The sequence below is a fragment of the Oncorhynchus mykiss genome, chromosome 15, assembly GCF_057628025.1.
Source record: "Oncorhynchus mykiss isolate SJ-2025 chromosome 15, ASM5762802v1, whole genome shotgun sequence".
In the NCBI taxonomy this organism is placed as follows: Eukaryota; Metazoa; Chordata; class Actinopteri; order Salmoniformes; family Salmonidae; genus Oncorhynchus; species Oncorhynchus mykiss.
In genome coordinates, this window is record NC_143036.1 from 80,848,608 (window position 1) to 80,865,419 (window position 16,812).

Here is a 16,812-nt window from a genome sequence, read left to right on the forward strand (position 1 = left end):
ACATGTTACAGGTGACTTCTTCTTTAAGCCTATAACCATGTGTGTGAGGTGTATACTTTAGTTTCAAAGTAGATTTGTTTCAGACTACCCAGAATCCCTCTGTGACCCTGTCTTTTTGAACCCTTTTCTTCATTGTAGAATAATAGTGAAGACATCGAGACTATGAAATAACACAAGATAGTTGAGAGAATGCCAAGAATGTGCAAAGCTGTCAAGGCAACGAGTAGCTACTTTGAAGAATCTGGAACAAAAAAAATGATATATTTTGATTTGTTTAATCAACATTTATTTCAGATTCTTCAAAGTAGCTGCTCTTTGCCTTGACAGCTTTGCACATTCTTGGCATTCTCTCAACTATCTGTGTTATTTCATAGTCTCGATGTCTTCACTATTATTCTACAATGAAGAAAACTGTAAAAATAAAGAAAAACCCTGGAATGAGTAGGTGTTCTAGAACCCTTGAATGAGTAGGTGTTCTAGAACCCTTGAATGAGTAGGTGTCCTAGAACCCTTGAATGAGTAGGTGTTCTAGAACCCTTGAATGAGTAGGTGTTCTAGAACCCTTGAATGAGTAGGTGTGACCAAACTTGACAGGTACTGTATTCTAAATTGACCGTAAAATCACATTTGTCCCTATAGGGACAATGAAGTAAATTATGAGCACGTTTTAGTTAAAAAAAAAAACATGATACGTAGTTTTTTATCTTATTACTAATAAAGCCGGTTAGTGTTTGTTTACTACAGTAATGCTGAAGAGCAGCTTTCTCTCCCTCTCTGTGCGTATCTGCTGTGCGTATCTGCTGTGCGTTGGCCGGAGTCTTCTCAACCTCATTCCTCTTCATCAGATTTCCCGGTCTGAGAGTAGAGTGGTGTCGCTATCTCCTGCAAAGAGGGTTTAATTCAGACCCCTGGAGGAGGACTGGGACTTACAATGGAGCCCCGGGGGAAACCAGACCGGAGGAGACCCGAGGAAACCAGACAGGAGGAGAACCTAGGGAACCAGAGTGGAGGAGACCCGAGGGAACCAGAGTGGAGGAGACCCGGGGGAAACCAGACAGGAGGAGACCCGAGGGAACCAGAGTGGAGGAACGGAGGGTGATAGGGAGGGGATGGAAGAAAGACTAGAGATCAAGAAGGGGGGGGGGGGGGCAGTGTGAAAAGAGCCCCTCTTCAACCTCCTCCTGCTGGGGTCACAGTCAGCTGCTCCTCCTCTGTGGCCCTCCAGGCCCCAGAGCCCTCAGCTTCACCAACTCTTTGTGGTCCCAGCCCCCGCCCTCTCTTTCCCACAGGCCACGGACTGAAGGACGGGGACACACACACACGGCATGTCCCTCCAGACATAATGAGGAAACATCTCTATTTAAGGACCTCTCCATCCATCTCCACACAACCCTAACCACAGTGTGTGAGTCTGCAGCAGTCCACCCCTGCTTCCACATTTAGCAAGGCCAAAGGAAAGAGGAGGACATGCAAGGCTGAGTTGTTTTTGTTTGATATGAGAGGGAGGCCCCCTCGTCTACATTCATTTGATTTCCTGTTTGGTAAAGCAAGAGTAAACCACTGACTAGTATCATCTCTATAACCTCTCCCCTCTGGGGAGGGGGGGGGGGGGGGGGCTTTAGTGAACAGTATGATCTCTCTCCTCTGGGGGGGGGGGGGGGCTTTAGTGAACAGTATGATCTCTCGCCCCTGGGGGGGGGGGGGGGGGGGGGGGGGGTTAGAGAACAGTATCATCTCTATATCCTCTCTCCTCTGGTGGTGGTGGGTGGGTGGGGTGGGGGGGGGGGGCTTTAGAGATCAGTATCACCTCTATATCCTCTCTCCTCTGGTGGGTGGGGGGGGGGGGTTTAGTGAACAGGAATGGTGATGGCTTGGACCTGGATTGGACAGCTGACTAGGAACACATTTATTAAATGACTTAATGCTACTACGCCAAATATCTTCTGTCTGTGTGTGTCTCTGTGTGTGTGTCTCTGTGTGTGTGTCTGTGTGTGTGTGTGTCTCTGTGTGTGTCTGTGTATCTGTGTGTGTATCTGTGTGTGTCGGCGCTTCCATGATGAGCTTACCTCATTTCCATGCATATTCCCAACATATTTGAATTCAGGAATTCCCATCCGGTGCTCAGCCGGATTCTTTCCCAGAATGAGCACCCAGAGGTCTCTCCCTGCCAACAAACAACAGCACCATTATACAGAGGAATCACCAATATATTTACTCATCAAATCAATTCAACCTTGTGCGCCAGTGTGTTCGTTGGGACGGCCTGTTTTTTTCCCCACCAGCCCCTAGAGCAGGACAGAATATTATTCAAATAGTGTTTTTGATTTCGTGGACTGGCACCTGGCAACTCAATGTCAGCTCACAGCCCCCTCTCCTCCCCATCTCCTCTGCCCCCTCTCCTCCCCTTCTCCTCTGCCCCCCCCCCCCCCCCCCCCCCCCCAACGTCTCAATAACCTCAAATAGTGTTCAATAGGAAGAGAATGAAACTCCCTCTATCCCAGCTCAACCAATCCAACGCTTTTACATTTTGTGGGCTATACAGTGAAGGAATGTACACTTCAGGAGGTAGTATAGATTATTGTCCTGTATGAGAGAGACTTCCTGTGTTCCAGTATTTGTCAGAGGGATGTCAGAGCTCTACCACACAACACGTCTGAACCTGCTCCGTGGCCAGTACGTCAGGCAGCAGTGAGTAATCCTCAAGACGAGCTGCTTCTGGCCGCAGGATAGAAACTCTGTTCCCCTTTCATCACAACAACTACTAGAGTAGCAGACTACAGGATAGAAACTCTGTTCTCCTTTCATCATAACAACTATAGTAACAGACTACAGGATAGAAACGCTGTTCTCCTTTCATCACAACAACAACTAGAGTAGCAGACTACAGGATAGAAGCTCTGTTCTCCTTTCATCACAACAACTACTAGAGTAGCAGACTACAGGATAGAAACTCTGTTCTCCTTTCATCACAACAACTACTAGAGTAGCAGACTACAGGATAGAAACTCTGTTCTCCTTTCATCACAACAACTACTATAGTAACAGACTACAGGATAGAAGCTCTGTTCATCATAACAACTAGAGTAGCAGACTACAGGATAGAAACTCTGTTCTCCTTTCATCACAACTAGAGTAGCAGACTACAGGATAGAAACGCTGTTCTCCTTTCATCATAACAACTAGAGTAGCAGACTACAGGATAGAAACGCTGTTCTCCTTTCATCATAACAACTAGAGTAGCAGACTACAGGATAGAAACGCTGTTCTCCTTTCATCATAACAACTAGAGTAGCAGACTACAGGATAGAAACGCTGTTCTCCTTTCATCACAACAACAACTAGAGTAGCAGACTACAGGAGAGAAACGCTGTTCTCCTTTCATCATAACAACTAGAGTAGCAGACTACAGGATAGAAACGCTGTTCTCCTTTCATCACAACAACAACTAGAGTAGCAGACTACAGGATAGAAACGCTGTTCTCCTTTCATCATAACAACTAGAGTAGCAGACTACAGGATAGAAACGCTGTTCTCCTTTCATCATAACAACTAGAGTAGCAGACTACAGGATAGAAACGCTGTTCTCCTTTCATCATAACAACTAGAGTAGCAGACTACAGGATAGAAACGCTGTTCTCCTTTAATCACAACAACTATAGTAGCAGACTACAGGATAGAAACGCTGTTCTCCTTTAATCACAACAACTATAGTAGCAGACTACAGGATAGAAACTGTTCTCATTTCATCATAACAACAACTAGAGTAGCAGACTACAGGATAGAGACTCTGTTCCCCTTTCATCATAACTAGTGGGTTTGTTTACCCTCTTATGGCTCTAAGACAAGTCTATAATGGAATCAATTGCTCCACACAAATCACACACTTGCATGCAACCACACCCACCCACCCCTCCACCCCACTTAAACTTCTGACCAATTATGTCTGAAAGGTTGAACATAGAAGCCTGTCATCTCAGCACAGCTGTTTCTGTCCAGGGGCTTAAAGACGAAACCCCTCAGTGTCTACCGGACACAAAGACGCACGGGAGGGGTCAAGTAGGAAGGGGAGGGGGGGCAGCAGTAGAGGAATGATCAGAGAGGGAGTCAGCGGAGGAGCGGGACGAGGCAGGTGGTGTACTAGATTTAAAACAGTAATTAGCCAAGAGTCTCTCACCTCGAGCGGCACGGGGGTCACCAGAAGATTAGGAGGGAGGTTAAATTAACGGGCCGGCCCAAGACGGGCGACAGGCCTTGAAACACGATGACCTCACAATCTGCCAGAGATTTAGCGCAGGCAGGGAGCCAGGCAGGTACACAGACGGCCTAAAGATACTGTACGCTACTTTATAGTGGAACTGACAGTGTTTAGCAACAGGAAATCTTATTAAAATCTCACACACCAGGAAGAATGACACTTAAAAATAAATTGACAATGAGCACTTAGATTTGGTCATTTTCACAGTTTCATAAATTCATGTTCAATGTTTGTGAATGACGTAGAAGACATTTATGATTCTACAGCAATAAACAGGCAAAGTTGCCGGGCATTTGGACAATTAATAGACACCATTGTAAATAAAACCCTGATAAAAACACTGTCTTGTCCTGGACCGGAGTCTACGCAGACCGGTGCAGCAGAGCCAATCAGAGATACAGTAGACCTTTATGCAAATAAGCCATTTGTACACAGGCCTGGCATCATTCACTTTGAACTGGACTGTGTGTTTACAGGCAGTAGGACCTGGCATCATTCACTATGAACTGGACTGTGTGTTTACAGACAGTAGGGCCTGTCAGTCACTATGAACTGGACTGTGTGTTTACAGGCAGTAGGGCCTGTTATCATTCCCTTTGAACTGGACTGTGTGTTTACAGACAGTAGGGCCTGTCATCATTCACTATGAACTGGACTGTGTGTTTACAGGCAGTAGGACCTGGCATCATTCACTATGAACTGGACTGTGTGTTTACAGGAAGTAGGGCCTGTTATCATTCCCTTTGAACTGGACTGTGTGTTTACAGGAAGTAGGGCCTGTCATCATTCCCTTGAACTGGACTGTGTGTTTACAGGCAGTAGGGCCTGTCATCCTTCACTTAACAACTGGACTGTGTGTTTACAGAAAGTAGGACCTGCCATCATTCACTATGAACTGGACTGTGTGTTTACAGGAAGTAGCAACACGACTTTAGATCATTAGAAAACATTCGCCAAAAGCCACAAAATACACCTGAATGGATTTCTGCAAATATGTAAATGTAACAGTATAACTTTAGACTGTCCCCTCGCCCCGACCCGGGCGCGAACCAGGGACCCTCTGCACACATCAACAACAGACACCCACGAAGCATCGTTACCCATCGCTCCACAAAAGCCACGGCCCTTACAGAGCAAGAGGAGCCACTACTTCAAGGTCTCAGAGCAAGTGACGTCACCGATTGAAACGCTATTTAGCACGCACCACCGCTAACTAAGCTAGCCGTTTCACATCCGTTACCTCAGCACCACCCGCTAACTAAGCTAGCCGTTTCACATCCGTTACCTCAGCACCACCGCTAACTAAGCTAGCCGTTTCACATCCGTTACCTCAGCACCACCCGCTAACTAAGCTAGCCGTTTCACATCCGTTACCTCAGCACCACCGCTAACTAAGCTAGCCGTTTCACATCCGTTACCTCAGCACCACCCGCTAACTAAGCTAGCCGTTTCACATCCGTTACCTCAGCACCACCCGCTAACTAAGCTAGCCGTTTCACATCCGTTACCTCAGCAACACCCGCTAACTAAGCTAGGAGTTTCACATCCGTTACCTCAGCACCACACGCTAACTAAGCTAGCCGTTTCACATCCGTTACCTCAGCACCACCCGCTAACTAAGCTAGCCGTTTCACATCCGTTACCTCAGCACCACACGCTAACTAAGCTAGCCGTTTCACATCCGTTACATGAATACCAGGGGAGTCCTCTTACATTTGGGAACTTTACAGTCCTGTTGATCAAACAACCATGAAAAAGAGAAAAGGTAGGATCTCTCTCCCCCTCAGTTACACACATCAATAAGATCAATAACTAAACGCAGAACAAGAGAAGAACATCACCGGGGGGCCAAACTACCTGCCCTCCAGGACACCTACACCACCCGATGTCACAGGGAAGGCCATAGAGATCATCAAGGACAACAGCCACCCGATGTCACAGGGAAGGCCATAGAGATCATCAAGGACAACAGCCACCCGATGTCACAGGGAAGGCCATAAAGATCATCAAGGACAACAGCCACCCGATGTCACAGGGAAGGCCATAAAGATCATCAAGGACATCAACCACCCGATGTCACAGGGAAGGCCATAAAGATCATCAAGGACAACAGCCACCCGATGTCACAGGGAAGGCCATAAAGATCATCAAGGACAACAGCCACCCGATGTCACAGGGAAGGCCATAAAGATCATCAAGGACAACAGCCACCCGATGTCACAGGGAAGGCCATAAAGATCATCAAGGACAACAGCCACCCCGAGCCACTGCCTGTTCACCCCGCTATCATCCAGAAGGCCGAGGTCAGGTACAGGTGCATCAAAGCTGTGGGACCGAGAGACTGAAAAAAAACAGCTTCTATCTCAAGGCCATCAGACTGTTAAACAGCCACCACTAACATCGAGTGGCTGCTGCCAGCACACTGACTTGTCCAAAAATATTGAGTCATTGCGAATGGGTGGAGGAAGCAAACAATGTACCAGGCTAGGCGTGATCTACAACCTGAAAACAATGTACCAGGCTAGGTGTGATCTACAACCTGAAAACAATGTACCAGGCTAGGTGTGATCTACAACCTGAAAACAATGTACCAGGCTAGGTGTGATCTACAACCTGAAAACAATGTACCAGGCTAGGTGTGATCTACAACCTGAAAACAATGTACCAGGCTAGGTGTGATCTACAACCTGAAAACAATGTACCAGGCTAGGTGTGATCTACAACCTGAAAACAATGTACCAGGCTAGGTGTGATCTACAACCTGAAAACAATGTACCAGGCTAGGTGTGATCTACAACCTGAAAACAATGTACCAGGCTAGGTGTGATCTACAACCTGAAAACAATGTACCAGGCTAGGTGTGATCTACAACCTGAAAACAATGTACCAGGCTAGGTGTGATCTACAACCTGAAGACAATGTACCAGGCTAGGTGTGATCTACAACCTGAAGACAATGTACCAGGCTAGGTGTGATCTACAACCTGCAAACAATGTACCAGGCTAGGTGTGATCTACAACCTGAAAACAATGTACCAGGCTAGGTGTGATCTACAACCTGAAAACAATGTACCAGGCTAGGAGTGATCTACAACCTGAAAACAATGTACCAGGCTAGGTGTGATCTACAACCTGAAAACAATGTACCAGGCTAGGAGTGATCTACAACCTGAAGACAATGTACCAGGCTAGGTGTGATCTACAACCTGAAGACAATGTACCAGGCTAGGTGTGATCTACAACCTGCAAACAATGTACCAGGCTAGGTGTGATCTACAACCTGAAAACAATGTACCAGGCTAGGTGTGATCTACAACCTGCAAACAATGTACCAGGCTAGGAGTGATCTACAACCTGAAAACAATGTACCAGGCTAGGTGTGATCTACAACCTGAAAACAATGTACCAGGCTAGGAGTGATCTACAACCTGAAAACAATGTACCAGGCTAGGAGTGATCTACAACCTGAAGACAATGTACCAGGCTAGGTGTGATCTACAACCTGCAAACAATGTACCAGGCTAGGTGTGATCTACAACCTGAAAACAATGTACCAGGCTAGGTGTGATCTACAACCTGAAAACAATGTACCAGGCTAGGTGTGATCTACAACCTGAAAACAATGTACCAGGCTAGGTGTGATCTACAACCTGAAAACAATGTACCAGGCTAGGTGTGATCTACAACCTGAAAACAATGTACCAGGCTAGGTGTGATCTACAACCTGAAAACAATGTACCAGGCTAGGTGTGATCTACAACCTGAAAACAATGTACCAGGCTAGGAGTGATCTACAACCTGAAAACAATGTACCAGGCTAGGTGTGATCTACAACCTGAAAACAATGTACCAGGCTAGGTGTGATCTACAGCCTGAAAACAATGTACCAGGCTAGGTGTGATCTACAACCTGAAAACAATGTACCAGGCTAGGAGTGATCTACAACCTGAAAACAATGTACCAGGCTAGGTGTGATCTACAACCTGAAAACAATGTACCAGGCTAGGTGTGATCTACAACCTGAAGACAATGTACCAGGCTAGGTGTGATCTACAACCTGCAAACAATGTACCAGGCTAGGTGTGATCTACAACCTGAAAACAATGTACCAGGCTAGGTGTGATCTACAACCTGAAAACAATGTACCAGGCTAGGTGTGATCTACAACCTGAAAACAATGTTTGTTGGACAACGAGAAATGTATTGGTGAATGATGTCAGAATAGAACTTCATCCATCTATTCTGCCAACAATGTCTTACTGTCGGTCGGTCATGGAATTCTGAGTAAAATATATATATATATATTAAACTGTTTATGAAGTTGGTTTTGTAGTATGATGGTCTGTTTCACATCTGCAAAGTAGTTAAAACGCTGATAGATACTGCCTAAACACACGCTACTTAAAATACTGCCTGAACACACGCTACTTAAAATACTGCCTGAACACACGCTACTTAAAGATACTGCCTAAACACACGCTACTTAAAATACTGCCTAAACACACGCTACTTAAAATACTGCCTGAACACACGCTACTTAAAATACTGCCTGAACACACGCTACTTAAAATACTGCCTAAACACACGCTACTTAAAGATACTGCCTGAACACACGCTACTTATAGATACTGCCTGAACACGCTACTTAAAGATACTGCCTGAACACGCTACTTAAAGATACTGCCTAAACACGCTACTTAAAATACTGCCTGAACATGCTACTTAAAGATACTGCCTGAACACGCTACTTAAAATACTGCCTGAACACGCTACTTAAAATACTGCCTGAACACGCTACTTAAAGATACTGCCTAAACACACGCTACTTATAGATACTGCCTGAACACGCTACTTAAAGATACTGCCTGAACACGCTACTTAAAGATACTGCCTAAACACACTACTTAAAGATACTGCCTAAACACACTACTTAAAGATACTGCCTGAACACGCTACTTAAAGATACTGCCCGAACACGCTACTTAAAGATACTGCCTAAACACGCTACTTAAAGATACTGCCTAAACACGCTACTTAAAGATACTGCCTAAACACACTACTTAAAGATACTGCCTAAACACACTACTTAAAGATACTGCCTAAACACACTACTTAAAGATACTGCCTGAACACGCTACTTAAAGATACTGCCTGAACACGCTACTTAAAGATACTGCCTGAACACGCTACTTAAAGATACTGCCTGAACACGCTACTTAAAGATACTGCCTGAACACACACTACTTAAAGATACTGCCTAAACACGCTACTTAAAGATACTGCCTGAACACGCTACTTAAAGATACTGCCTGAACGCGCTACTTAAAGATACTGCCTGAACGCGCTACTTAAAGATACTGCCTGAACACGCTATTTAGAGATACTGCCTGAACATGCTACTTAAAGATACTGCCTGAACGCGCTACTTAAAGATACTGCCTGAACGCGCTACTTAAAGATACTGCCTAAACATGCTACTTAAAGATACTGCCTGAACACGCTACTTAAAGATACTGCCTGAACGCGCTACTTAAAGATACTGCCTGAACACGCTACTTAAAGATACTGCCTGAACATGCTACTTAAAGATACTGCCTAAACATGCTACTTAAAATACTGCCTGAACACGCTACTTAAAGACACTGCCTAAACATGCTACTTAAAATACTGCCTGAACATGCTACTTAAAGATACTGCCTAAACACACGCTACTTAAAGATACTGCCTAAACACGCTACTTAAAGATACTGCCTAAACACGCTACTTAAAGATACTGCCTGAACACGCTACTTAAAGATACTGCCTAAACACGCTACTTAAAGATACTGCCTGAACACGCTACTTAAAGATACTGCCTGAACACGCTACTTAAAGATACTGCCTGAACACGCTACTTAAAGATACTGCCTGAACACGCTACTTAAAGATACTGCCTAAACACGCTACTTAAAGATACTGCCTGAACACGCTACTTAAAGATACTGCCTGAACACGCTACTTAAAGATACTGCCTGAACACGCTACTTAAAGATACTGCCTGAACACGCTACTTAAAGATACTGCCTGAACACGCTACTTAAAGATACTGCCTGAACACGCTACTTAAAGATACTGTCTGAACACGCTACTTAAAGATACTGCCTGAACACGCTATTTAGAGATACTGCCTGAACATGCTACTTAAAGATACTGCCTGAACACGCTATTTAGAGATACTGCCTGAACATGCTACTTAAAGATACTGCCTGAACGCGCTACTTAAAGATACTGCCTGAATGCGCTACTTAAAGATACTGCCTAAACATGCTACTTAAAGATACTGCCTGAACATGCTACTTAAAGATACTGCCTGAACGCGCTACTTAAAGATGCTGCCTGAACACGCTACTTAAAGATACTGCCTGAACACGCTACTTAAAGATACAGCCTAAACATGCTACTTAAAATACTGCCTGAACACGCTACTTAAAGATACTGCCTAAACATGCTACTTAAAATACTGCCTGAACATGCTACTTAAAGATACTGCCTAAACACACGCTACTTAAAGATACTGCCTAAACACGCTACTTAAAGATACTGCCTAAACACGCTACTTAAAGATACTGCCTGAACACGCTACTTAAAGATACTGCCTAAACACACTACTTAAAGATACTGCCTAAACACACGCTACTTAAAGATACTGCCTAAACACACTACTTAAAGATACTGCCTAAACACACTACTTAAAGATACTGCCTAAACACGCTACTTAAAGATACTGCCTAAACACGCTACTTAAAGATACTGCCTAAACACGCTACTTAAAGATACTGCCTAAACACGCTACTTAAAGATACTGCCTGAACATGCTACTTAAAGATACTGCCTAAACACACGCTACTTAAAGATACTGCCTAAACACACTACTTAAAGATACTGCCTGAACATGCTACTTAAAGATACTGCCTAAACACGCACTACTTAAAGATACTGCCTGAACACGCTACTTAAAGATACTGCCTAAACACATGCTACTTAAAGATACTGCCTGAACACGCTACTTAAAAATACTGCCTGAACACGCTACTTAAAGATACTGCCTGAACACGCTACTTAAAGATACTGCCTAAACACGCTACTTAAAGATACTGCCTAAACACGCACTACTTAAAGATACTGCCTAAACACGCACTACTTAAAGATACTGCCTGAACACGCTACTTAAAGATACTGCCTAAACACATGCTACTTAAAGATACTGCCTGAACACGCTACTTAAAGATACTGCCTGAACACGCTACTTAAAGATACTGCCTAAACACGCTACTTAAAATACTGCCTGAACATGCTACTTAAAGATACTGCCTGACAACGCTACTTAAAGATACTGCCTAAACACGCTACTTAAAGATACTGCCTAAACACGCTACTTAAAGATACTGCCTAAACACGCTACTTAAAGATACTGCCTAAACACGCTACTTAAAGATACTGCCTAAACACGCTACTTAAAGATACTGCCTGAACATGCTACTTAAAGATACTGCCTAAACACACGCTACTTAAAGATACTGCCTAAACACACTACTTAAAGATACTGCCTAAACACACTACTTAAAGATACTGCCTAAACACGCTACTTAAAGATACTGCCTAAACACGCTACTTAAAGATACTGCCTAAACACGCTACTTAAAGATACTGCCTAAACACGCTACTTAAAGATACTGCCTAAACACACTACTTAAAGATACTTCCTAAACACGCTACTTAAAGATACTGCCTAAACACGCTACTTAAAGATACTGCCTGAACATGCTACTTAAAGATACTGCCTAAACACGCACTACTTAAAGATACTGCCTGAACACGCTACTTAAAGATACTGCCTAAACACATGCTACTTAAAGATACTGCCTGAACACGCTACTTAAAAATACTGCCTGAACACGCTACTTAAAGATACTGCCTGAACACGCTACTTAAAGATACTGCCTAAACACGCTACTTAAAGATACTGCCTAAACACGCTACTTAAAGATACTGCCTAAACACGCACTACTTAAAGATACTGCCTGAACACGCTACTTAAAGATACTGCCTAAACACATGCTACTTAAAGATACTGCCTGAACACGCTACTTAAAGATACTGCCTAAACACATGCTACTTAAAGATACTGCCTGAACACGCTACTTAAAATACTGCCTGAACACGCTACTTAAAGATACTGCCTAAACACGCTACTTAAAAATACTGCCTGAACACACTACTTAAAGATACTGCCTAAACAAATGCTACTTAAAACACTGCCTGAACACGCTACTTAAAGATACTGCCTGAACACGCTACTTAAAAATACTGCCTGAACACGCTACTTAAAGATACTGCCTAAACACGCTACTTAAAGATACTGCCTAAACACGCTACTTAAAGATACTGCCTAAACACGCACTACTTAAAGATACTGCCTGAACACGCTACTTAAAGATACTGCCTGAACACGCTACTTAAAGATACTGCCTAAACACATGCTACTTAAAGATACTGCCTGAACACGCTACTTAAAGATACTGCCTAAACACATGCTACTTAAAATACTGCCTGAACACGCTATTTAAAATACTGCCTGAACACGCTACTTAAAGATACTGCCTAAACACGCTACTTAAAGATACTGCCTAGTGCTTAACGGTACTGCCCGAACACGCTACTTAAAGATACTGCCCGAACACGCTACTTAAAGATACTGCCTGAACACGCTACTTAAAGATACTGCCTAAACACACGCTACTTAAAGATACAGCCTGAACACGCTACTTAAAGATACTGCCTAGTGCTTAACGGTACTGCCCGAACACGCTACTTAAAGATACTGCCCGAACACGCTACTTAAAGATACTGCCTGAACACACGCTACTTAAAGATATTGCCTGAACACGCTACTTAAATATACTGCCTAAACACACGCTACTTAAAGATACTGCCTGAACACGCTACTTAAAGATACTGCCTGAACACGCTACTTAAAGATACTGCCTGAACACGCTACTTAAAGATACTGCCTGAACACACTACTTAAAGATACTGCCCGAACACGCTACTTAAAGATACTGCCCGAACACGCTACTTAAAGATACTGCCTGAACACGCTACTTAAAGATACTGCCTAAACACATGCTACTTAAAATACTGCCTGAACACGCTATTTAAAATACTGCCTGAACACGCTACTTAAAGATACTGCCTGAACACGCTACTTAAAGATACTGCCTAGTGCTTAACGGTACTGCCCGAACACGCTACTTAAAGATACTGCCCAAACACGCTACTTAAAGATACTGCCTGAACACGCTACTTAAAGATACTGCCTAAACACATGCTACTTAAAAATACTGCCTGAACACGCTACTTAAAGATACTGCCTGAACACGCTACTTAAAGATACTGCCTAGTGCTTAACGGTACTGCCCGAACACGCTACTTAAAGATACTGCCCGAACACGCTACTTAAAGATACTGCCTGAACACACGCTACTTAAAGATATTGCCTGAACACGCTACTTAAATATACTGCCTAAACACACGCTACTTAAAGATACTGCCTGAACACGCTACTTAAAGATACTGCCTGAACACGCTACTTAAAGATACTGCCTGAACACGCTACTTAAAGATACTGCCTGAACACGCTACTTAAAGATACTGCCTAGTGCTTAACGGTACTGCCCGAACACGCTACTTAAAGATACTGCCCGAACACGCTACTTAAAGATACTGCCTGAACACACGCTACTTAAAGATATTGCCTGAACACGCTACTTAAATATACTGCCTAAACACACGCTACTTAAAGATACTGCCTGAACACGCTACTTAAAGATACTGCCTGAACACGCTACTTAAAGATACTGCCTGAACACGCTACTTAAAGATACTGCCTGAACACGCTACTTAAAGATACTGCCTGAACACGCTACGTAAATATACTGCCTAAACACACGCTACTTAAAGATACTGCCCGAACACATGCTACTTAAAGATACTGCCTGAACACGCTACTTAAAGATACTGCCTGAACACGCTACTTAAAGATACTGCCCGAACACACGCTACTTAAAGATACTGCCTGAACACGCTACTTAAAGATACTGCCTGAACACGCTACTTAAAGATACTGCCTGAACACACTACTTAAAGATACTGCCTGAACACGCTACTTAAATATACTGCCTAAACACATGCTACTTAAAGATACTGCCCGAACACATGCTACTTAAAGATACTGCCTGAACACGCTACTTAAAGATACTGCCTGAACACGCTACTTAAAGATACTGCCCGAACACACGCTACTTAAAGATACTGCCTGAACACGCTACTTAAAGATACTGCCTGAACACGCTACTTAAAGATACTGCCTAAACACACGCTACTTAAAGATACTGCCTGAACACGCTACTTAAAGATACTGCCCGAACACGCTACTTAAAGATACTGCCCGAACACATGCTACTTAAAGATACTGCCTGAACACGCTACTTAAAGATACTGCCTGAACACACTACTTAAAATATACTGCCTGAACACGCTACTTAAAGATACTGCCTGAACACGCTACTTAAAGATACTGCCTGAACACGCTACTTAAAGATACTGCCTGAACACGCTACTTAAAGATACTGCCTGAACACGCTACTTAAAGATACTGCCTGAACACGCTACTTAAAGATACTGCCTAAACACACTACTTAAAGATATTGCCTAGTACTCCTTAATTACCTCTCCACAGGTGCAAGACAAACTACAGATGTAGGACCTTCATTTGATCACTCTTGTTGCTGGGAATTTTCCTGCAAACTTGTAGTGTATTTTCGTTTTTTTAAAGGCTTCTACAGTTTGTAATTTCCACTTTTAAGTTTCAGACTTGATTTGCCCTCACGAAAAATGTATCAACCCTTTAAAAAAAAAACAGAATCCACATTTCCTGTTGCTGCAGGATCATTTTCCTGCTGTAGCAAACTGACTCAAATTAAGATCCTACTCCGTCTGTACCATTCACACTCTAGGATATCAGCAAGGGTGGCTGTATTTAAAATGGCTGGCTGAAGAAAGCTTACATCGGAGGGTATGGTCTTAGCCTGTGTCCCAAATGGCACGTTATTCCTCATAGGGCTCTGGTCATTAGTAGGGCACTATATAGGCCATGGAATAGGGTACAATTTGGGAGTCATCTTCACAGTGTTGTAGGACTTCTGTCCTCTCTTCACCTGCTTTACTTTAAACCATTAAGGCCTCAGGATCCGTACGGCTCCAATCTAAAGTTAATTCCTCCCAGGTTCTAATCAATTAAAAGTGAATGGCTGAGCACAGACAGATGCCATCACAGGGTTCTATAGTCTGAGAAGACAGACCAGACCAGAAACAAACAGACAGATGCCATCACAGGGTTCTATAGTCTGAGAAGACAGACCAGACCAGAAACAAACAGACAGATGCCATCACAGGGTTCTATAGTCTGAGAAGACAGACCAGACCAGAAGCAAACAGACAGATGCCATCACAGGGTTCTATAGTCTGAGAAGACAGACCAGACCAGAAACAAACAGACAGATGCCATCACAGGGTTCTATAGTCTGAGAAGACAGACCAGACCAGAAACAAACAAACAGATGCCATCACAGGGTTCAATAGTCTGAGAAGACAGACCAGAAACAAACAGACAGATGCCATCAAAGGGTTCTAATTGTCTGGTCCGTCTTTTCAGCTCTCGAGTGACGCAGCTGTCTAAGCCACTGCATCTCAGTGCAGGGTCTGTAGTGATGCTAGAGGCATCACTACAGACCCTGGTTCGATCCTGGGCTGTATCACAACTGGCCGTGATCTGGTGTCCTATAGGGCGGCGCACAATTGGCCCAGCGTTGTCCGGGTTAGAGGAGGGGTTTGGTCGGGGTAGTCTGTCAATGTCAAATAAGAACACATTCTTAACTGACTTGCCAAGGTAAATAAAAAAAGGTTAAATAAATAAATGTAAATCAGAAACAAACAGACCGATGCCATCAAAAGGTCCTATAGTCTGGTCTGTCTTCTCAGAAACACAAGGTCCTATAGTCTGGTCTGTCTTCTCAGAAACACAAGGTTCTAGAGTCTGGTCTGTCTTCTCAGAAACACAAGGTCCTAGAGTCTGGTCTGTCTTCTCAGAAACACAAGGTCCTATAGTCAGTCTGGTCTGTCTTCTCAGAAACAAAAGGTCCTAGAGTCTGGTCTGTCTTCTCAGAAACACAAGGTCCTAGAGTCTGGTCTGTCTTCTCAGAAACACAAGGTCCTAGAGTCTGGTCTGTCTTCTCAGAAACACAAGGTCCTATAGTCTGGTCTGTCTTCTCAGAAACACAAGGTCCTAGAGTCTGGTCTGTCTTCTCAGAAACACAAGGTCCTATAGTCTGGTCTGTCTTCTCAGAAACACAAGGTCCTAGAGTCTGGTCTGTCTTCTCAGAATCAAAAGGTCCTAGAGTCTGGTCTGTCTTCTCAGAAACACAAGGTCCTATAGTCTGGTCTGTCTTCTCAGAATCAAAA

The 16,812-nt window shown here is 43.8% G+C and overlaps 1 protein-coding gene across 3 annotated transcripts in view; it reads right to left on the reverse strand.

The window, feature by feature from the left end:
• Positions 1-16,812, reverse strand: part of cpm (carboxypeptidase M) — a 98,509-nt gene that overhangs the window by 73,756 nt on the left and 7,941 nt on the right. For all 3 annotated transcript variants that reach the window (XM_090201361.1, XM_090201360.1, XM_090201362.1), the window contains exon 3: positions 2,067-2,164. In XM_090201361.1, coding sequence (XP_090057487.1) covers positions 2,067-2,164 — 98 coding nt within the window. The remainder of the gene's footprint in view (positions 1-2,066; positions 2,165-16,812) is intronic.